The sequence below is a fragment of the Malurus melanocephalus genome, unplaced genomic scaffold, assembly GCF_030028575.1.
Source record: "Malurus melanocephalus ecotype Western Australia unplaced genomic scaffold, MMel_1.1 scaffold_161, whole genome shotgun sequence".
NCBI lineage: Eukaryota > Metazoa > Chordata > Aves > Passeriformes > Maluridae > Malurus > Malurus melanocephalus.
Genome location: NW_026623393.1, coordinates 246,523 through 269,167, shown reverse-complemented (window position 1 = coordinate 269,167; position 22,645 = coordinate 246,523). Strand labels below are relative to the sequence as shown.

Here is a 22,645-nt window from a genome sequence, read left to right as displayed (position 1 = left end):
TCTGCCTGGAGAAGTCTGCATAAACTTTCAGAATATTAAAAAAAAAAAGAAAGGCACAGTCTTTATAGATCAGCTCAAAATTTTATTATTAGGAAAGCACATTACAGTAACTGTAGAGAAAACCTGGTTTACGCTCTCTTTTTAAGTGTCCACTTTTCATCTTGACTCTAAAAAATAGCCCTTTCAAACTGAAAAATTGTCTAAACCTACCGATTATTTCAACTTCAACTGCCTCACAGTTTGGTTCTTTGGGCTGTCATATATGCTGTCATATACATCCCAAAAATATGTTTCTTTAGAGTGGGAGATGATGGTTCTATTGTCAACTTGTCTCTGACTCTATTAAAACAGAGGAAATAAGACTTTCTCTGTAAAAATACTAACACATCTGAATAAAAACATTGGGCTTTAACAAATCTAAAGTTCTGATACTCAAAGRTAAAGTAGCTGTCAAATGTTCATCACTATTCTTACAGTTCTTCCTTTTTTTTTGGCCCCTCCTTTTGCAAAAAGGATCCTTGCTTTCTGTTTTGACAAAATCCTGTACTTGTTTTACACCAAGTATACGGTTCCTGTGAGAGCTGGATGAAGTCAATAAAATTGAGAATGACAGCCGTGTGCTGGAAAGTCTAGATTCTTCAAGAATCTCTAAAAAATATGTATCTAGTGTTGAATGCTGAAGATTATTAAATGTGATCTACAGCCATGTGTTCGATACCAACGGAAAACACCGTATACCTCTGCTGGGAAACTGTTTACTAGGCAATCTTCAGTGCAGCACAAGAAGACTATATTGTGTGACTTTTTGCCTCTTGGTAGCTGAGAGAGGAARTAAGAGATCTTGCTGCTTCTATTTATTTCCATTTTCAATAAAAATACCTTTCTTATTCTTTTTTTTTCCTTTTTTTTTGGATAAAAGTTTTTTTTCAGGCTAGCTGTCTGCATTCACTAAGGATTAGGAAAATAACATACTGCTTACATAGAAAGTATAGCTGAAAAYAAATCCAGGAAGAAGGTTTTGCACAGAGAACAGAATTTTTATGGTTTGTAGTTTCCAATAGACATTTGAAATACAAGCCTGTAAATGTTGCAATCAATATATGCAGCAAATGGAAATGTTATAGAAAAAAATATTAAAAACCCAGTACAAGATAGTAATAAAGTATGAGAAATAAAAATGAAGATTACACCATAAACCTAAACAAACAAAAAAATCAGAAACTAAGTATTTTTGTCTAAAATGTATTAGGAATTTTCTCCCTTTTTGTTTCACAATTCCTATTGCTGCTAGGATTTAACGTTTATTCCAGTCGATATCAGGACTGTTCTTAAAGAGATATTCTGCCTATAAAGAGAAGAATTTCAAAATTACAATTATTTTCATGTCTCCAAATTTGAAATCTATGCAAAATAACAAAGATAGAGTTTTAAACAAAATTGCAGAATGTATTAAACAGCCCTAAAATGTAACCCATGGCAGCAAATGTCTCTATGTCAGAGAAATCTCTTTCCCTCAAATACCATCCAAAATATAATTGATCTCATTSTCCTTCTTCATAGCAGTCACTGTATTCCTATCGTGGGCAAGAGAAGGAAGTGAACCATTTATAACAGTATTTGTGACTCCATGGAAAACTCTAGGGAGTAACCTAGGCCCTGATTTCTGAACCCTGATACCAATCTCTAGAAGCTATGAAGTTATCAGGGAAAGTCTCATACTCCTACAGCTACAGGTAATTGTCGCTCACCAGTAAGAGAAAAGGATAAACCAAGAGAACATCCCTTAGTGCCTGAAGTGGGATTGCAACACCACTGCTTTCATTTTAAGCTTTTACTTGATTAATAAAATGCTCTATTTCAGCTTGAGAAGAGCTTGGTTAGGATGTGCAGCCAGAACTGCAGCACAGCAATAACATTACACCACCTGTATTCCTGTCTGAATGCAATGCTGACCCTACTTTCAGCTGAAAGTTGAGCTGGATAACTTCCTGAGGTCATTTGCAACTGGACTTAGTCTATGAATATCCTATAGGATTTTCTCCTTTATTTATGTGTGGATTGTGAAAGGAATTACCAAAGAGCTTGCATTCATTGTCACAACAGTGTGTTCAGTTGTGCCTAGCCAGGTGTAGAGTGATGTGCCCCTTTYTGCAGGGTTCAAATTTTATATAATTTGAAAGTAGACATAAGTAGCTAGAATTTTTAGGCCACAAGTTGAACTTTATCTGAACCATATGGCTGTGTTTTTAAGTCAAAGGTGGATTACAGTGAAACCTGGCACTAATAATCAGAAAATTAACAATAGTTAGAATAGACAAAACTGCAGCTTAAACATTACTTAAATATTAATAGCTGAAGTGGACAGGCCATAGATCGTGGTATATGAACTGTAACAACCACATTATTGTAACAACCAAAACCAACTGAACCCCCCACTGAAACTGACCCAAGGGGGTGTGGAGGTGACCCCTTACCAACCCCTTGGTAACAGACTGCAAAGCAGGGCAACCAAATCTCAGACCCTCATATGGATGCTGGTCCCATGAGGGGATGACCTGTGAGGGATGGGGASTTTAGATTTTAAGGGCATCATTGCCCAGGGATTTCTTTGTGTACTCTCTCATGAGGCACCTAACTCCAGCTACCAGATGTTATAAAAAGCTCATTKTCACAAATAAATCTAATGGCAATAAAAGCCTAATGTCAAAAAGTTCTTTAACTTGCACTCCTCTATGCCACAGCAGAATTGTCAGGGTACCTAAGATATGCAGAGTGCACATACCAAAGGCGAAACATTCTGGTAGTGATTCTTGTCCTATCACTATTTAACTACACAAGATGCTACCTTGGATACACAGTATCAACTAATCCCATAAGGATCAGTTGCTGGGGTTTAATTTTCACAATAAATGCSGTCACCAGAATCACAGATTGTAATCATTAAGTAGTTGCTGTTGTGAAAGTGGGAAGAAAATTTAGATACTTTTGTCAACAGAGATTCTTCAGGTATACATGAGTATTCAAACTTATTTAAGAAACAAAACAGAATCACCTTACCAGAAAATTGACTGGATCATCTGGCCTGAACCTACAGCATTCATTTATCCCTTGCATAAGTGTTGGCATGACATTCTTCATTAAATAGTTACGTAGTGGAATAGACTGGGCCTCCAATAATTCTTGTTCTTGTTTCTTCACTTCCTCCAGCTGTTTATTCTACAAGTAATGAAGAAAAAAATACAATAATAAATAATTATGTTTATAATATCTATCAAATAGCATTTGGCTAAATAACTGTGCTGGTCTAGAGAGAAAAAAATGTTAGAATCTGTGGCCAAAACTTTAAAAAACAAGTTCATAGAAAAAATTATTAAATGCTTATTAAATTTAGTGGACACAACACACTGCGCATGTAGAGCTGAACATGGAAAGAACTGACATAATCTCCTTATTGAAATGATTTTATTTTTTTTCTTTAACACCTAAAAGGAAGCTTATTCTCAAGTCTTCCAGTGGCCCTGTTTCCATAAGGTATTTGGTAAAATGGTTGAAACACATTGTAGCACTTAAAGATTAATACTATTGCAAATGCAGATGGTTTTTGAGGCTTCTTTGAATTGGAGGGAGAGTATTTTTACTCAGTAGAGAGTCCTAGCTTTATGAATTTTTTAATTATAAATTGTGTTTGGTTTATTTGTTTCAGTTTGGTTTCCTTGGTTTGTTTCATTCTTATTTCATTGATGTTTTGGGGGGGCTTTAGAGGCAAATAGACTAAAACCACAGTGAATTACATCTCTTTACACCAGCAAAATTTATTTCCGAATTCAGGCAGATCAAATGCGATTTTTATACTCAAAAAGGAGGCGGGATGAGAAAATTAAACCACCACAAGATTCTGTTTCTTCCATTCATTAGCACTTAGTACCATGCATACTAGCAGTAGCTTTAGCCACAAGATTACTCCAACTCATTTTCATTGCTGTCTACTTTGCTCATTTTATTCATCCATAGCCGGAGTCATGTAGAGATACAGCAAGCAGATGATACTCTGAAGACTGCTTTTCTATAGGCAAGTATATATATTCTATTCTATATATTCTATAGGCAAGTATAACACAAAAGCAATGTTCAGATAAAACAGATACACCAATTTTTAACTTATTCACTCAATCCAGGAGTGCTATTGAATAAATCTTGCAAAGGGTCTTTGGTCACTGCTCAGAGACAACAGCTAATCTAGTCTCAAGGCCAAATGAATAGTTGCTTAGATTTCCTGAGCATCTGCCTATTTAAAAGGATAACCTTAAGCACAGCATTTGATCTAAGCACTTAGTTCAGCTTTGATTAATGCACCATTTGCGCTTTTAAAGGCAGATGGCTTGGATTGAATACAGCTAAAATGTGTTAACTATCCTTCCAGGATTCAAATATAAGAAAAGGACTGCTCTGTGGAATGATCCCTTTGTTTTTAAATAGCTCTAAGAGAATACAATAGACTTGCCTTCTGGTGAAATAACCTGGCTTCCAACAGGAACATTCTTAGAGTATGCATTTCAGGTCATTTAACATAAAGGTCCTTAGGTGTGGCAAAGTAAATAAGAAAAAAGCATCACATTCAAATCCTCTGGTGTCAAGTAGCCTAAAAACCAAGTACTTGTTAGATTATTAGCAAATAAAAACCATCTCTCAGACTGCATCATGTAGTCCTTATGAACCGAGTACACAGCTCTCACACATGTCCTTGCAGGCTTAGAAACATTTCTGCAATGCAGGCTAGAATGTTGGTCAGTGCTGAGTTAAAAATCTAGAAAAATAATTAAGACTTAGTCAGGCACTTAGAAGTAAAGTGAACAAAATGCAAAAGCCCTAGAAGACTTGRTAAGGAAAATCACCGTTGATTGTAGTAGATATTTATAAATGCTAAAATAGACCTACAGCACAGCAACAACAAGAGTACCATAAAAGTATTTAAAGACATTCTGTTACCAGAATGCAAAAAAWTGCTATGTTAGTAATAAAAAGGAGACTATATCCTGTAGAATGGGCTTCAAAATGCACTGTGAAGAAAGTCTAACCCAGATCTAAAACACAATAGAAGGAAAAAGACAATTTGTGCCACAATTYCCAAGTGTATTTGCATAACAGATTATTTGAAGCCATCTAAAACTCTCAAATAATAAGGTTTTCCCTAAAATATGTATTAACCTACCCACTCCTCCCATCTTGCCATTCTTTCAGCCCTTTCCTCAGCTTCTTTACGCTCTTGTTCAGCTTTTTCTTGAGCTTTTTTGATAAGGTGTTCCTCAGCGGCTTGGCGTTCCAAAGCCTCCTTTTCTTCATCTGTCAAGCCATAATTCCGAGATTCTCCAACTTCTTTGATGATCTTTGGTACAGTAAGTCTGTTCTCAGAATCTTCATATACAGCTACATCTTTTAAACAACACAAGAGAGAACCATTTCAAGGCTTTTGTCAACTACCAATTGTCAATTATTACGCAAGACCTGAAAATACATGGTGCTCATGTTGTTTGATTTTTCCAGAAAAAAATGTTGTTTTCAATTCCTTATAAACGTCAATTATTCGTTACACAGAATGAAGTTTTCTAGATCTGATTTTCTTTACCAGTTTCAGCTAAAATAGTTTGCCTTTTAAGATGATGTAAGGAAGAAATGTATTAAAATAAATTTTACAACTATTAATGACATTATCAATTGCAGCTTACCCAATTTTTCAAACATAAAAATGAGGTCAACTCATTAGATAGAAATACTCATAGATAAAAATACTTATCAACTATCAAAGGTGTTYTTGACACCAATCTTCTGTCAACTTATCCAGAAGCATAAAACCATGAGTTTTGTCATTCTCTCCCCTGTGACCACGATACAATAGTTTGTTAAGATTTGGCACAAACTCCAATGTTTTCACTCACACAGATTTAAAAAACACACCTCTCTCTAGTCAATCTCTTATTGTCTTGTATTTATAAAACAAATTTGTAGCTTCATGTAGGAATATAAAGCCTGAACAAGAACTCTTTCATTGCATTCTTTCTCCCTTTAAATTGCTGGAGGTTCCTTTAAATTTGTCAAGAAAGAAGAAAAGGAAAAAATACAGAAGAATGAGGACTTCCTCCAGGRCTCTCTAGTTTCTGTATGCATTCAATGTGGGGAGGCAGAAACAGTACAGGAATGTACATGGTAAAGAGGAAAAGTAGACATTTGAGGCAGAGAATACAGAGGTAAAGGGCTTGTTCAGGGACAAGAAATGGAAGATATAAAAAGCACAGAAATGGGTAAGGAGAGCAAGCAGATGAAGGGAAAAAGAAGAATTAGAATACAGAATTTAGAGAAGAATCCAGTAGTCCCCTGCTTCACAGTTCTTTAACAAGTTATGTTGAAAGCGGCATTGGCAAAGCGTTCTTCCCATTTCTTTCTAATCACCAATTCAGCCAGAATCAGACTCTCAAATACTAACACCATTTTTCCAAGAGTTAAAGTGTTTGGACTTCAAGTCCAAACTCTGATCATGAATTGAGGAGGTAATTAATATAATTCTACATAATAAAATTTATTTTGCAGCTTCTTTCAAAAAATCAGGAATTACATTCCTGAAGTATTCTGAATTAAAGGAATACATTTGCTATGGCAAGCAATCCATCATTTTACAATTTTAGCTGCACCTGGATATACAAATTATAATGAAAATCTCTTTTCTAGTCATTTAAAATATTGCTAAGAAGGCTAGCAATGTTGAATTTGATGTCTCAAAGACTGTATTTTTTTTCTCAGATGGCCACAGAAGAGTACAATGGACATATTACAGCAATCATAATTAACTACATTTATCCTCAAAAATCAATTCCTTTAAAAGAAAAATGAAGTTAGCATTGATGCCAGTTGAGAGGAAAGATCACTGGAAAAAGAGTACATAAATTAAAGTCTTCAAAGGAAATTGCTGTTAAAACTTCAGCATGTCTTTTTGCTTAAGATCTAACGTGCTTGTGTCACCATCCCTAATTTGCAAAGCAGAAAAACAAGACACAAAATAACCAACTTGCAGTCTTCATACAGGGAGTCATTGTAGCATAGTTTTCAGAATCCTGAAGCCCACTCCTTTGCACTAATCATATTTCAGACTCAGAAAAAATAATAATCATAAAAAATCATACATAATACAATACGTTATGATTTTCTAAATTTAAGGTGGAAGAAAAAAGATTTAAAGAATATTTACCAAATTCAGAACAATTTCTAACTTTGTCTTCAGAATCTGAGAAAGCAGTTGAGTCTCTGAATAAATCCAATACTACTTAATTCTGTACATCTGAAAATCCAGCTGGAACATTGACTAGAATGGAAAGGTATTGGCTGAGCTGAAGGATCCTCAGTGGTTATCTCTGTAATGTTTTCCTACCATTTTACAACAGAAGTAACATGCTTGCATACTTCAGTGGGTAACAACCAGAATGTGAATGTAGGTAAAGAGGCAGTTTTGAGACRAATAGGACCTAAAGGTGATGCTCATTTGAACATGAGAATTCATGCCATACGCTCAATGTGAAACTCATCTGGAACATCACAGCTGAGATATCACAATAATTAAAATAAGTAGGTAAATTATTTCTGTATTTGAAATGGACTAGGCTTTAAGAATACTCTTTAGGCATAATTCTTAGCAGAAAATACTGTGATTTTTATCACAAAGTTTATAATTTATAGTACCCATCAAAATAAAACTCAGTCTTTGACAGTGTCACTACTTGCATATCTAGAAGTGTATGAGTTAAGAATATGACCAATTGATGGCATCAGACCTYAATATTTACCATTTCCTACATTTACTTTCTGTAGTAAAATTTCCTCAATTCTTATATATTTACTCACTTTTTCCACTGCTACACTTCCTAAAAACACATATATGGTATTAKTCTCAAAATAATCTCCATGATTAATCTCTCATGACTGACAATAAATAAAAAATTTGSAAAATCAGTTATGCCTAAGGGAGTTGAACAATTAATTTTTCATAATTCATCTCAAATAGACATTTCATATCTGCAGTTTGATTTTACTTGCAGTAAAATTTTACTTTCCTCTCCCCTCCCCGCAAAGCTCACCCTTTTCTTTAAAATGCCATCACTCTGATCTCACTGGCTTTGAATAATAATCTCCTCAAGATTTCCCAGTGATCACAATTTTCTAGATAGTATGTAGGGAAGTCAAATTTTCTCGTATATAGATATAGTGCAAAACATATTAATCCCAGCTTTCCGCCTCTCATTTCTAGCAGTTTTCTAAAATGCTGCTTAATTTACAGATTATCCACAAATTGCCATGGTGTTGCAAAATGTGGAATATGTAACAATTTTCTTTAAAAATTATGTTCTTTGATGTTTAATCTTCATATACTTTCAAGACTGATCAACAAGAAGGCAGATTTAACCCATGAAACAGATAACATGCTCTAAATGGTGTCCAGGTGTTAGAAAAACAAATTACCTGTTCATAGAATCACCTTGTTAAAATTTAGGGCTGGACAAGATTCAATCACCTCAGACCTGTGGGATGTTAACAAAGCTCAGGAAGAAGCCTGTACCACTGATTGTGGATACAAAGAGTGCAGAATTTACAGGCCACAAGGACGTTTGGCAGAATGCCCAAGATAAGGARGAAACTAATAAAGCCAACTCAGAAATTGTTCTGAAATCAGCTCCAGCTGGGGAAAAGGTGATGCTAACAGTGGGGAAATGGYGACCACAGACTCAAGGACCACCAACTCAAGAAATCCACAGACCCAAAAGAAGAGAAAGACTGAGCATGACAATCAAGAGAATCATTATACAATAGTAGAYAGAATACTAATTTATAACAGAAACACGTAACTTTTAGCTAATGAATACTAATTCCTTTGYTTGCTAAAACATATAAATAATGAAAAGTTTTGATAGTAGGGGTGCTTGATTTGTAGAGTATCACCAAGTATATAATCTTGCACAGCTCCAAAATAAATAATTAATGTCTTTCTTGGGGGTGTAATTATTGGCTTGTTGCACACCAGGTAACAAATCTGATTTTTGTCRACAACAATGGCATCTGAGAAGAATAAGATATATCMAAAAMAAAAATAACTGAAAGAAAAAAATATAAGGAACTATAATATTTAAGTCCATGAAAATGTACTCTTACACCTATCTGAAAGGATGCCAGGACGGAGATCTGTAACCTAGGTAWTACAATTTTTTTAATAATTAAGCCWACAAAAATGAACAACTAAAACCACAATTTTTCGAAACAGATTAACTGTAGAAGAACATCTCTTGCAGGTATATAATTGTTTGTTGTATACATATTCTGCAATGTTAATAAAAATKTTATTTCTAGTGGACACTTATTATTTGATTTTTGCAACTGCTAAATTCGTAAGAACAATTTTTTTCATTCATATTGTATCTACTAATTTTATTATTTCATACCAATAAACTGAGGATGTATTTCAAGTTCATCAAAATAGTTGAGAACAGTTGTATCATCGGTGTTTAACTTGTGGAAGTGTTTCAGACTTTTCAGGAACTGGTCCTCAGTATAATGAGTTCCAGTAACAACACTCTCTGGCAGATTCATTATTCTGTTTATAAGGAATTCATCAGATGCAGTCAAAGAAAAAATAAATTCTGTGAAGAAGAACATATTGTTTGAGTATATATAAAATTTYAAAAAGGATTGAGCAAAAACAGCAAAATAAAGCAGTTTCTACATAGATGAAAACCATTCTATTTCAATTCCCATCATAACAGATGCATTACATTTTTATTCCATTAATAGCTGCTGTAATCACAACAAAGACAGCACTACTGTTGTTATCAGCCAACAGTTGATAGCATTTGACAAAACCCCACAAACAAATAAAAAAACAACCAACCCAAAAACTGAACCAAAACCTTACTTATAATTAAGAAAAACTTCCTCAACAAAAGGGTGGTCAAGCATTAGAACATGCTGTGTAGAAAAGTGGTTGAGTCACCATCCCTGGACGTATTTAAGAGATATGGAGATATGGCACTAAGGGACAGGTTTAGTGGTGGATTTGGAAGTGCTGGCTTAATGGTTGGATTTAATGTTCTTAGTAGTCTTTTCCAACCTAAATGATTMTACGATTAATTGTTCACTTTCAAATACAAGGGCAGTAATGTTATATGAATTTTTTTTTAAAGTTAAATTAAATAGGAACAGATGGAATGATATTTTAGACTTCTAGTTGGTGGCAGCAATATTTCAAAATTCATCGTTTATTTAAAAAGAAATCCATCAAACTTACCAGGTATGATTATTTTATTAAATTTAGGCATTTTGCTTTTTGTTTCTCCTTCTGCTTCTTCTCCTTCTTCCTCTTCCACTAAAACAAAAGTAAGAAATTATTGACATTTTCATTTGAAGCAACAATACCCCTATATTTGCTACAAATATGCCCAGTACAAACACAGGTTTGCCTACATCCRAATTATACTAATAGTTGGAAGTTAATCTAACCTTCACATGAGTTTAGATAATTCAGTAATTCATGTTGCCAGCCACCACAGAACTCTACCTTGGGACACCAGTAGCTATTTGCCTGTACTGCGAAAGTATGTACATGCACACACAATTTTTAAATATGTCCAATTTTAAACCTGCTGACTTATCTTTGGTCTCTGCTACTGCCAAATAAATTAGTCTGCAAAAAACAGAGACAAGGCTCGGAAGAGTGAGTAGAAATGTTTTACAACTGTATGGTTAAAATGTCTTTTGCCACTAAGTGTCCGCTGTTATGAATAGTCAATAAAACTGCCTGTAGACTATCAGCTGAGCATGGCCATTGGCAAAACAGCATACTAAGCTTAACAAGACTGGTTTTTCTTTACCTTCAAACCTCATGTTGTAATTTAAACATGAAAATGATTCTTGTTCCTAACATATGAACTGTGGTTGCTCACAAATCGAAATGTGTGCTGCAGAGCTTCTTTGAAGTAATATCTACTATATTTGATCTAATAAATCCACTCTAATTTGGTTCACAAAACATATATGGGTGCATTGGCTGGATACCTTCATTCAGTAGCCCTTAAATATTATGCAGAAGTTCTGCTGTAGAGCTTGCTTAAGTGGAGTAGATCAACACTGAACACAAAAGCATCTCCATGTTTGTGCATTTACTTTTTACTTTACCAGGAAAGATGGTCTGAAAACTATATTTTGCATAAATTAATTAAGATGCATTACAGTCCTTCTCACATTCTAATAATCACATAAAACCAACTTTGTTTTGTATCCTGCACTGCAGTCATTACAGTGCTGATGCACTTCCAAGAAGTACGGCACTGAGAGCAATAATGATAACGACAATATTAGCAAAAAAAAAAAAAAAAAAAAAAAAAAAAAAAAAAAAAAAAAAAGCAGTAACAAAATCAAACCCAGCAGTACATACATACCTTTAAAAAGATCCCTTGCCTGTTCATAGGTCTCTGGGAACCCATCTAAAACATAGCCCTGATTCCTACAAGGCATAGACATGAGCTTATCCTTCATAAGTTTAATAAGAAGCTCATTACCAAGATGACCTAAGACAAAGAAGGTTAATAGGTCCTTAGTTTATAGAAACAAGATATCTGAAATTATTTACTAACATTTTAATACATTCTAATACATTTATATTCTACTTAGACCATAAAAGTTAAATATTTTTGGTTACTATTTCCATATTATACATTGTCAGTGATCTATGAAATAAGAATGTGTAGATATAAAATAAAATTACATTTGTGTTTACTAGGTTATAAATATTAGTGCTTCAATGATCTAAATATGTAATTGGTTTTATTTCAAAGAATATAATCATATTTTAATACAAGCAGTAAATATATATAGAAAAAAATCACAAGCCAAAGAAATAATTTTCTATTTTCTTTTTCTATGGTTAGTCTTGTAAAAAAGATGTGAAATAGGTTCTGCAAGTTTCATTTTCAGACAAACAGGTTGAGATGCAAATTGGTKTATTAACTTGTACTGCATCGTTGAGAAAATATGTAGGAGGAAAAAGTCAGGTTTGACCTGATTTTTTGTCCTTTTGCAAACTGGAAACTGTCTCCAGTTTCCTGCTTTATTTTGCTTTGGCTATTAAAAGTCTGAGATATTTATTAACCATTCTACTCATAAAAGTATGCAACTATTTTAAAAGGCATTATTATTTTAAACAACAAATCAAAGCATGCAGAAGAGATGTTGCCATAGCTCTCATTACTGAAGCTTCCTGGTGTGTGAGAAGTTAATTTCTTTGCAGATACACAAGATCCAAACCAGGTAAACTTTTAAAGRGGGATCACTTCATACCACATGGAAAATGTTAAGCACTAAGTCTAAAACTACATGTCATTATTCATATACAGATGATAATCACTAGTTTTCAGCTGCAGACTTTAAAATTCTTTCCAGGCTTCAGTAAACGGTATTTACTTTCTGATGATGTGAAGTGCTTAAATAACCCCCACAAATTATATGAGAGTGCACTGATTATTTTTCTTACTAGAATACCTTTATGTTTGCATGCTTGATAAAGATATATTTCACCAGCTTTTTACTTTATATAATATAAATTATATTATATAAATTATATAAATTATATAAATTATGCTCTCTACTCTGAGAAGAAAATATGATATTATTAAAGAATCTGAAGAAGTAGAAAGTACTACAATTAAAGAAGCACCAAAATATTTTAAAAATATATCACTTTGAATATACAATGGGTATAATTGCATTGGGTTTGCGTGGACAGGTTTTGTTAGCTTGGGGACCTAGAGAAGAGGCTTCTCTGAGAAGCTGGTGGAAGCTTCCCCCATACCCAACATGCTGATGGCTCCAAGATGGATCTGCTGCTGACCAAATTCAAGCCCATCAGTGATGGTAGTAACACCAATATTTAAGTAAGGGAAAAGTCATTGTGCAGAAATAAAGATGGCCAGAGAAGACAGAAGTGAGAATCTGGAAGAAAAACATTGCTGAAGAGACCCTTCTCTGCAGGTCAGAGAAGGAGCAGGGGAAGGAGGTGCTTTAGGTGCCAAAGCAAAGATCCACCTGCAGCCCATGGTGCAGAGCATGGTGAGCASGCTGTCACTGTGCAGCCCTTTGAGCTCCATGGGAAAGCTGAGATCCRCCTACAGCCCATGGAGAGGGCACACACGGGCCTAGATGGATGCCCAAAGAAGGTTGTGACCCCATGGGATGCCCGTGCTGGGGCAGGCTCYGGGCAGGACCTGCAGACCCATGAAGAGAGGATTCCATGCTATGGCAGGTTTGCTGGCGGGACTTGTGATCCCATGGGGGACCTATGCAGGAGCAGCCTGTTCCTGAAGGACTGACTGCACCCTGTGGAAGGAACCCATGCTGGAGCAGCTCATGGAAGACTGTGGTCCATGGGAAGGACTCACACTGGAGAAGTTTGTGGGAAACTGTTTCTTGGGTGAGGGGTCCCAGGCTGGAGCAGGAGAAAGACTCTCTGTGAGGAGGAAGAAGCAGCAGAAACAACATATGATGAACTGACCCTAACCCCTATTGCCTGTCCCCCTGTGCTGCTGGTGGGCAGAGGTAGAGAATCATGAATAAAGTTAAATTCAGGAGAGAAGGGAGGGGTGGGTGCTCTGATTTTGATTGGGAATACATTTAAGTAATTTCCCCAAGTCAGGTCTGTTTTGCCCGTRACATACTCAGTTTGTGTTCTCTCCCTGTCCTTACCTCAACTCATGAGCCTTTCATGATATTTCCTCTCCCTTGTTCAGTTGAGTCTTGCTTTTAAAAGGAAGTTAAAGTTCTAGAGCACAAATTTATTTCCTGATTTCCATTTGCATAGGATTTCACTAGTTACACGAATCCTATCATAGTACTTTGTATTTCCTACCTGCATTCTGCTTCATGTTTTCTTTGATTTCATCTAATAACTCCCTTGCTGCTTCTACATTTTCACCCTGCTCCTCTACATCATCTTCTCCTTCTACTTCTTCTCCTCCCTCAGTGTCAGGTTCTTTAGCCACAATTTCCTCCTGATGAGAAGAACAGAAATATGGAAAATCAGAAAATCCACAGCCAAATTTATTTTATACATAGATATAATCAAAGAAAAAAAAAAGTAATTCTCTTAATGTATGCCTGTGAGATATCGAGCAACTTCTGTTCTCTAGAAAGATTTCAGTACAATCCCCAGAGACAATCCCCAGTATTTAYTCTAAAATAATGGGATTATAAGTAATATTTAAATGCTGCCAAACATTTTAAAATCACAGAAATTAAAATAGCAGAAATGTTAGAGAACAGGAACACACCAGTTTCGCAATTCTTTCAGAAATCACATCCTTTATCCCTACGTAATGTAGCTTGTAGTGTTTGCAGAGCTCCTTAGAAATGGTAGATTTGCCAGACCCAGGAGGACCATGAATGTAAATTTTGAGAGGCTGGAAAAAAGGATAAAGGTATAACATTATTGAAACAGCACACAGATGCTCTTGTGTGAAAGCAATAATATTTTTAGTATAACCAATAGAAAATAGCAATTGTAACTAAAACTGAAAATATATTTTTGTTTTATTCATTTATTTCTTGCTGAATAACTTCTATATCAGCCACAGGTCTCAAGTAACATAGTTAGTTAAATATAGAAATTTACTGTTGGAATAAAAGCATGCTTCTATTTAGTAGTCTTACCGACCAATTTGTTGTGGAATTACCCAAAGAGTTTAAAAACAATCCCACAGATAGGATGTAGTGAATTTTGGAATGTAGTAGCAGTCCACTGTAAACATGCAGTAGTTTTATTTTCCAGTTGAGGTAGAGTTGCTGTCATCACAATGATTATTTTGACCTCAAAACTTTCAGATCCATCATAATCTTAAATAATGTCTCATTTCAGCCTACCTAGCCTGAGGATGAGTAAGTGCAATTAGGATTCCAGTAYACACTTATTAACTATGTGATGCAATAAACTCAAAATCATACATAATTAAGTGCCTATCTTAATTCTGTAAATCTGACAGTATAAACTCTGCAATAGAGTAGTGACAGAGACAATCTAGCTAACCTCCCTTTTACTTGCTACCTGGTATGTACTATTTTCTTCAAATAAATGCATGTGTACTCAGATGAAATAGTTTAACCCAAACACATATCAGATTATCCTTTCAGAGCAAGGAAAGGACTTTCAATGAATAACCTTGAACAACAGTAGCTTCATTTTGTTTTATGTGCCCTGAACTCTTATTGAAGTTTTGAACCAGATTTAGACACACTAAACAGCTTTATTGAACAAATCAATACTTGCATGTATACAAGCATTTTTCTGCACCTTTCAGTAACCCATATATTTGCATACAGACRTTCTAAATATCAAGCTAACATAGGAAATAGCAAAGTTGCCCGGTAAATTTCACAACCGAGCAGGTTAAAATGAAGGCAACATTGCAATTGTATATCCTAACTCACTAAGTATATGGACACAAAATACTCACTATTGACTATTATAAAAAAAAGCTTAAATAAAAGATACACTTATTGTATTCCTGAGGCAAAATAGATGAAGAAACTAGCTGAAATTAACTTCAAATCAGCAGCTTTTCCATCATGAAACAAATTTGCATTTACAGAATTTCAGTTTTGGGCATAAAGGAAATAAATTTTTCAGTTTATATTGCCTCATATTTAACTTCTTCAATTTAACTTTTTATGTGCATTTATTTTGCATCTATACCTATCGTCTATGTGTTTTTACTTAATTATTTGAAGGCTTGTGTTTATGTAACCATTTCTATTGGGCAAAAAGAGAGTACTTTGAAATAGTATAAACCAAAGCTTTACCAGTAACCCTCGAGTTTGCTTGTATTCCATGACGACTTGTTCAATGTTCTCTACCAGTCCTGCCTCAGCAACCCACTTGATCTTGAAACTGTCTTTCACATACGTATGCTCCATTCGTAGGTTCACAAGCAACATATCCAATTGCATTTGCTGAGGGAACAAAGCTGCWTTTATTTACAGACTTAAGCTATGCATGTTAAAAGAATAGCTGGAACAAGAGACTAGAATGGATGAGGAGAATAKAAAGAATTAAAGTGCTGGGAGAGAAGGTTTGCATACAAAGCAAACCAGTCATTTTAAACTTTTTAAAAATGCTAATTTTCAATGCATATTTGTATCTGAATGTTCTCATGATCTATTAGAACATGCAACATTAAACAACTATTGTTTAGTGCATACAAATATGTGCAATGCAAACTTTTCATGTAATTGCAAGGAATTATCTCATAAATTTATCAAGTACCATCTTAAAATTACTTGGGTTTTATTTTGTTTATTTCACCTATGAACAGTTTATTCCAGATAAATAGATGAATACAACATAAATTATGTATGCTGTGTTCATGAGCCTTAGCAGCAATGTATTAATTTTTTTTTATTATTTTTATCATTTTGTGTAGGTTTTCTTAGAGAACTCCAGTATGCTAAGGGAAACAGCAACATCAGAGTTTCAGTATTTCATTTCTTTAAATCAAGCTGTAACTGTTCAAAACTCCCTGTTTTATGATGGCTAGATTTTACTTCGTTTATTATCCAAATCTGAAATAGCTTTACATGTTTTAGATTTTGAGGTTACATTTTTCTGGTGAAATAAAGAAAAAAGTAATTATATATTTCATTATATTATACTTTTAAGTTTAAATACTTTYCTGAAGTCATAAAAGAAAGAAAGGTACTGACTGTTAGCTCTTTGTTCAGCAATACATTTTCAGTAGAAATCTTCTCAGTTTTTCCTGGTCCAACATTTTTACTGATACACTATCAGAAAAACAAACAATCAAACAAATAAAAAAAAAAAACACACCAAAACCACTTAACAAATCAGATTCTTAGAAAAAAAATTGAACAGGATTTCTGTGGATAAAATGTGTGCTTTAAATTTTATGTTACACTCTACCTGAAAAATCAGGATACTGATTTTAAATAGATCCAAGAGAAATATATTAACTTTAATGTTAGTATAAAATACCTTCTAGTTGCTAAGTAACACTTCCTCCTTAGTATCAGCAATAAAAAAAATTTAAAATAAACAAAGAAACAACCCAAAATCACAGAAAATATTTATAAAGCTCTTAAACATATGAACAATTCCTAGTGCTTAAGATCTATTTGGAGACCTTTATTATTTCACTTCAGGTTCCTGAGCTATTTAATTCCATTAACAATAGGGAAGGGTTTTCAGATAATGCCACTGATAACTCTCCATATATTATTTGCATTTCATCATTAGACACAAATTGTTAGTTATACATACAGCCCTTTAAAATAGATTTAAAACCCACTACATAAAATCATAAACCTTTATATAGACCATCAGATCAAATAATGCAGCATTCTGTCTCCAATGATGTTAGTTAGCAGACACTCAAATGAAAGGAAGCATGGAAAAGGCATTTATGATACKCCTTCCAAACACTCTTCTGATCTTCAACTATTTTCAACTGTAATTCTTGAGGTGTTCCTCTCCCATGCAKGTTTCCAGTTTCCCCCTGGGCTGGTACAGCTCCCTGCCAAGATAACTCTCTGCATCACCCTCTCCACTGGCAACTTCTGGTCCACAAAAACTGTCCACTTATTCCTGTCCTTTCTAAAAAGCCACAAATCAATGAAAGGAAGTCCTTTCACCTATCTCTCTCCTTAGGGTGCCTAGCTGCTTCTCAGCAGCTATAGGTGAAGTACTTCTTTGAAAGCCTTTGGGAAAATCAGGTAAGATTATATCATCTTGTTCATCCTTACCCACATTGGCTCGTCATGTTAAAAAACCTCAGATTTCCAAAATATTTGAGACTATTTTTGGGAAAGAATTTATTGTGAAAGCATTTTACAAAAGTCACATTGACTCTTCCCAAATAAAATCATATCTATCTGGTTGTCCTCTAATGCCTTTAATTTGTTATAATTTCTTACAATGTACCTGGTTATTAGCTGATATTATTAGGTATATYGGCTTGTAATTCCCAAAAATATTTCAGGAATCTCATTGGCATCACATTTATCATCCTCGTGTCTTCRTCAGGACAGTGCTAAACAGGAGGTAGTATGTGTGAATTTGCATTTCAGAGTTATTTYATCTTTGAGCTATTTTAGACCTCTTCAGTGAATAACATAAGATTCTGGTGACTTCCTAGTGTTCATTTAGTCAGTTCATTTTATAAGTTTTTTACAGTTACTTTAGCTTTACACAGATCTAACAAGTTATTCACAAAGAGATCCTGAAGATCAAGTAATRTATTTTGTTCAAAGGACAGAAGTCTTAGAGGATTTCAAAATAATCTTCCATGCAATGTACAACACAAGATAATTCAGGAAGACCTAGGAACTTCTACTTCAGTAAAAAAAACAGGTTTTAAAAAATTAAAAAAAAAAAAAAAAAAAAAAAAAAAAAAAAAAACAAAAAAACAAAAAACCTCAAATCTCCTATCACCTCTCTTACCTTTACTAATTCTTCAAGGGTGTGCATTGATGCATCTACTCCAAGTACATACTGAAAGTCTGGCCTCCTGTCTGCTACATTTTGCAACACTCTGAAATATAGCAAGTGCAAGCTGAGCTGGTACTTGGAGAAGCATCCAGAGTTTTCCTTGGTTATAGTACCAAGGATCTGCAAATTCTCACAGAACATTTCAGAGCATTACATTTTCATAYATATTTTAATTAATAAAGAAGCACAGCTACATATTTTATTTGGAAAGAAATTAATAAAAAGCTGTGTCTGTAGAAGATAATATCGTAGTTAGCTGAACAGTCCACAATCCATTGCCAGTTCTATCACAATCTAGACTGAACATGGCTTGTCATTTGTTAAAAACAAAGCCCCAGTGCAATGGTCAGATAAGGCTTCCAGAAGGCACATCTACTTCTAAAGAAACTGAAGGCTCTGTTTGACTCAGTTAAAAGGGCCCAAGACAGACCTTAAACCAACCCACGTAATTTCAAAGCCTCAGTGCTCTCTAGTGGATTTGATGTTATCTACTTAGGTATCAATTGTTGCTCAGAGGAATTTTTTTTTTTTTTCACTTACGCTGCTAAGTCACGAACATGAATGGTTGGAACAATATTATTTCCATCCTCAAAAACAGGTATTACAGGAGTCTCACTAAGCCAACACATCTGAAAATACAGAGAATAAAGTGAGAAAAAGGGGYTACTTTTAATTAGAGCTAAAAAGGGAGCTTTTGATTACTAGGCAAATCTGTATATTCAAGATTTAAAGGTCAGTTTATTGAATGATTAATGGAACTGCAGTAAAGAGACAATTCCTGAGAAATACTGATTGTCAGCCKGCTGAAAACAAGAAATTTTTTGTGTTTTTTTTTTAAACTTCGTATCACCCCAAAACCAAAAACTTGGTGGGGAGGGGTGGGGAAAAGACTATAAGAAAGAGACTATGAAGAAAGACATTTCCCTGGATTCCATTTATATGAGAGGCATGTCCTCACTGGAAAATACATACAAAGATACTGTTCAAAAAGCCATAGAAATATTGAAGAAAAAAATAGAGCCAATAAAAGAGAAAAGCCATCTTCCACTGTTGTTAAAATATTTCAGAAGGATCAAATAATCAGTTCTGCTCATGAAAGCATTGAGCTTATGATACCAAGGCTGCTAAAAATCGGTTCAATTCCAGTACAGTTTGCCCCTAGAAATTAAATGATCTTTCAAATGTAGTTGGATGTCTACCTTAAAAAAGTAGTGAAAGAGTCCTTCTTCAGCTCCATATTGATGTCCTGCAGCAACAACATATGTTGAAAACTTATCTTTGTTCTGTGAAATCAGCAAGAAAGTTTTTATTAAAACCTGGTATTGCAATTGGGATACAAGCTTACACTGACTCTTGCACACATGCACACTAAATATACAAAGTGTGTAAACTGTCGCACTTCAAGTTGTAACTAGATCAATTGTTGCATATCCTGTATTTTCCTGAGTCATATTGCTATTACTTCCTTAAAAAAAAAAACTGTCTACAGCGGTCTTCAAAAAAGAAATCTGTCTACATCTGAATGAAAATTATAAAATTAAAGAGTTATAAAAAATTAGACATTATGTAAATAAATTAAGTGAACAGGGTAACTCATGCTTCTACTTTCTATTTTCAAGAAAAAGTAACTCTGAAATTCATTTCAGCTATTTTTTCAATTGCATGATATTTGCATTTGGCTGCCTAAAGGATCAGGAAATACTAGATTAATGATTTTACAATTTCTTTACTTTCATTTTGATGCACAAAAAAAAAACAAATAAAAAATAAAAAACCAAACCAAACTTTGAACTATTTGAATGTTTTCCTAACCACACATCATGATTAACCCAAATGCTTTTGGCTATATTTATAATGTAATGTCATAAATTTGCCTGTCTGCTTGGACATATATGTTACTGTTTGAATCAATGGTGAGGATGGTTATACAGAGAGAAAAAACGATGTTTAAATCATCTGAAAGGAAAAAAAAACTTCCAAGAAAGACTTTTGAATCAGTCATTTTGAAATTTTTAAGATGAAACAAAATTACTAAATAATTCTCAGGTTGTAAAGATCTTAGGCATTACATATCTCCCTTATACCACCTGTCTTTATCAGCAGTGGGAACACGTGCAGATTTAGGATCCACTTCTTTTTTCCTGGGGGAATGGGGGGAAATGGACTTTTTGTTATCTTGTTTATAATATTTCAGAAACAGAAAGATAAGGCAAGTCTTAGCCAATCTTTGATTGTATAAGCAAAGCATCATGTAAAATGATGGCAAGTTGCAAAGTCAGTGTGTTGTATCTATGTGTTTTTATCTATATACTCACAAAGTGATACTTTGTAATAAAAACTACTTCAACTCACTGGAATTCAACAGCTGGTAATTAATCACAAGAAACACTAAAAGTAGAAGGCATTATGGATAGCAAAAGAGCTTCCACRCTGCAAGGAGCACTGCCTGTCTCAAACACTAAGACCACAGAAGGACTGTGCCATGAGATAAATACAGAAGGGAGCTACAGGATAACACTAACTCCCAGCCTGGCAGGGTCGAGATCTTGTTAGTATATCCTGGTTAACACATCTGAACAAAAATTTCCACTGTGGCAAACAGTATAAAGAAATACTGCTGGTATGCATGTCACTGGTCAAACAAAGATCACCCCAAGTTATGGGTCAGATGGCATCAGCAACCACCAACAACCGCTGAAGCCTCCCTGMATATACCTCCATGGATACCTGGAACTTGTACTGTAAGATAAGCCGCCACAACTGCCAGCTTGAGATAAGAAAAGATAAAGGTAGTACTATTGTCTCAATGTTATTCCAGGGGCACATTAGCAAAGCCTGGGGAGAAGAATGTTTTGCTGATAATGATCACAAAGAATGCAAAATTTACAGGCCACAGGGAAAGCCAKCTCAGCAAGTCTAGCAAAATCAGCTCAACTGGGTAAAAGGTAATTCTGGCAGGGGGAGATTGTGACCACCAATCCACTGCCCATGAACCCAAGAAACCCATCAACTATAAAGAAGAGAAAGACYGATCATGGGACTAACTAGCATTAGAAGTGAGGGAATAATTTAACAAATAGATTAAAAGAACTCTGTAGCCAATGAACACTAACTCTCTTATTTGCTAAAATGCATAAATACTGGAAAGTTTTGCATGACCTCGGTATCCCTATCATCTGAGAAGACCAGTATGAAGAAGGACCAACTGGATTCATGGGTGGTGACTATMTTCTGCTTGATCTCTCTCTCCTCTGTTTTCTATCTCTCTACTTTGTATTTATTGTTAAATAAAATATGTACACTGACTTCAGCATATGGTCTTGTTTGCAACTTAATTTGGGCAGAGGTATCTCTCACTACTCTGATCTTAACACACAGTGAGTGTGCTTGGGTAATACCATGACAGATACTGTTTGTAGCCTAAGAGCAGAAGCTCCCAGTGTTGCTCTGGACAGACTGCAAACACGTCCTAGAAGATATGTAGTAATTTCCGACTCCTAGCAGGAAAAACCTGCCTGTTGCGAATGCACARGGGGTGCTATTTCTCATTCCCTTAAAAAGAATGTAACACAGGCCTTTCTTCCATGTACCTTGTGCTAACTCCTGCCACGTGTGGAGACAAACCATAGTTTGGTACCTAGTGCTGTACTTCACTGAAATACAAATCTCTAAAACAGGTTTAATTCCTCTAACAATACTTAATTAGCGTCACAAGCCATCCCTATGAGAAGGTACTACTTGAAGTTACTYGGATATAGGTAATTTAAAAAAAAATAAGGCAATTCTTAGGCAAATTGCTGTTCCGCAGGGCATGTTTAGTCTCGAGTAMAGAATGTCACGTGTAATCTTCATTAGAGCCACTAGGTGTCACTTTCTAGCTGGGATCATCAATTCCAGACTGCGGTTGTTTTACGGTTGSTTGCTTTGTTTTGATAAATTGCTTGAAGTGAGTAACAGGTCTAAATGGATTCGGGAACTGTGATGTCACTGAGAACAGAGCTGAGAGATGAGAAGCTTTTCGGCCTGTGGYAGGCAGATATTTCTCCAAGGATTCTGAATTTGGCAGGA

General features: G+C 34.8%; 1 protein-coding gene across 1 annotated transcript in view; it reads right to left on the bottom strand.

The window, feature by feature from the left end:
- Positions 1-74: 74 nt before the first annotated feature.
- Positions 75-22,645, bottom strand: part of AK7 (adenylate kinase 7) — a 28,485-nt gene continuing 5,914 nt past the window's right edge. The window contains exons 6-18 of the mRNA XM_057371897.1: positions 19,777-19,860; positions 19,118-19,206; positions 18,530-18,620; positions 16,777-16,854; positions 15,877-16,026; positions 14,352-14,480; positions 13,931-14,072; positions 11,469-11,597; positions 10,319-10,396; positions 9,477-9,674; positions 5,210-5,430; positions 3,058-3,216; positions 75-1,345 (exon numbers count right to left, since the gene is read on the bottom strand). Of these exons, the coding sequence (XP_057227880.1) occupies positions 1,295-1,345; positions 3,058-3,216; positions 5,210-5,430; positions 9,477-9,674; positions 10,319-10,396; positions 11,469-11,597; positions 13,931-14,072; positions 14,352-14,480; positions 15,877-16,026; positions 16,777-16,854; positions 18,530-18,620; positions 19,118-19,206; positions 19,777-19,860 (1,599 nt within the window). The 3' untranslated portion in view covers positions 75-1,294. The remainder of the gene's footprint in view (positions 1,346-3,057; positions 3,217-5,209; positions 5,431-9,476; positions 9,675-10,318; positions 10,397-11,468; positions 11,598-13,930; positions 14,073-14,351; positions 14,481-15,876; positions 16,027-16,776; positions 16,855-18,529; positions 18,621-19,117; positions 19,207-19,776; positions 19,861-22,645) is intronic.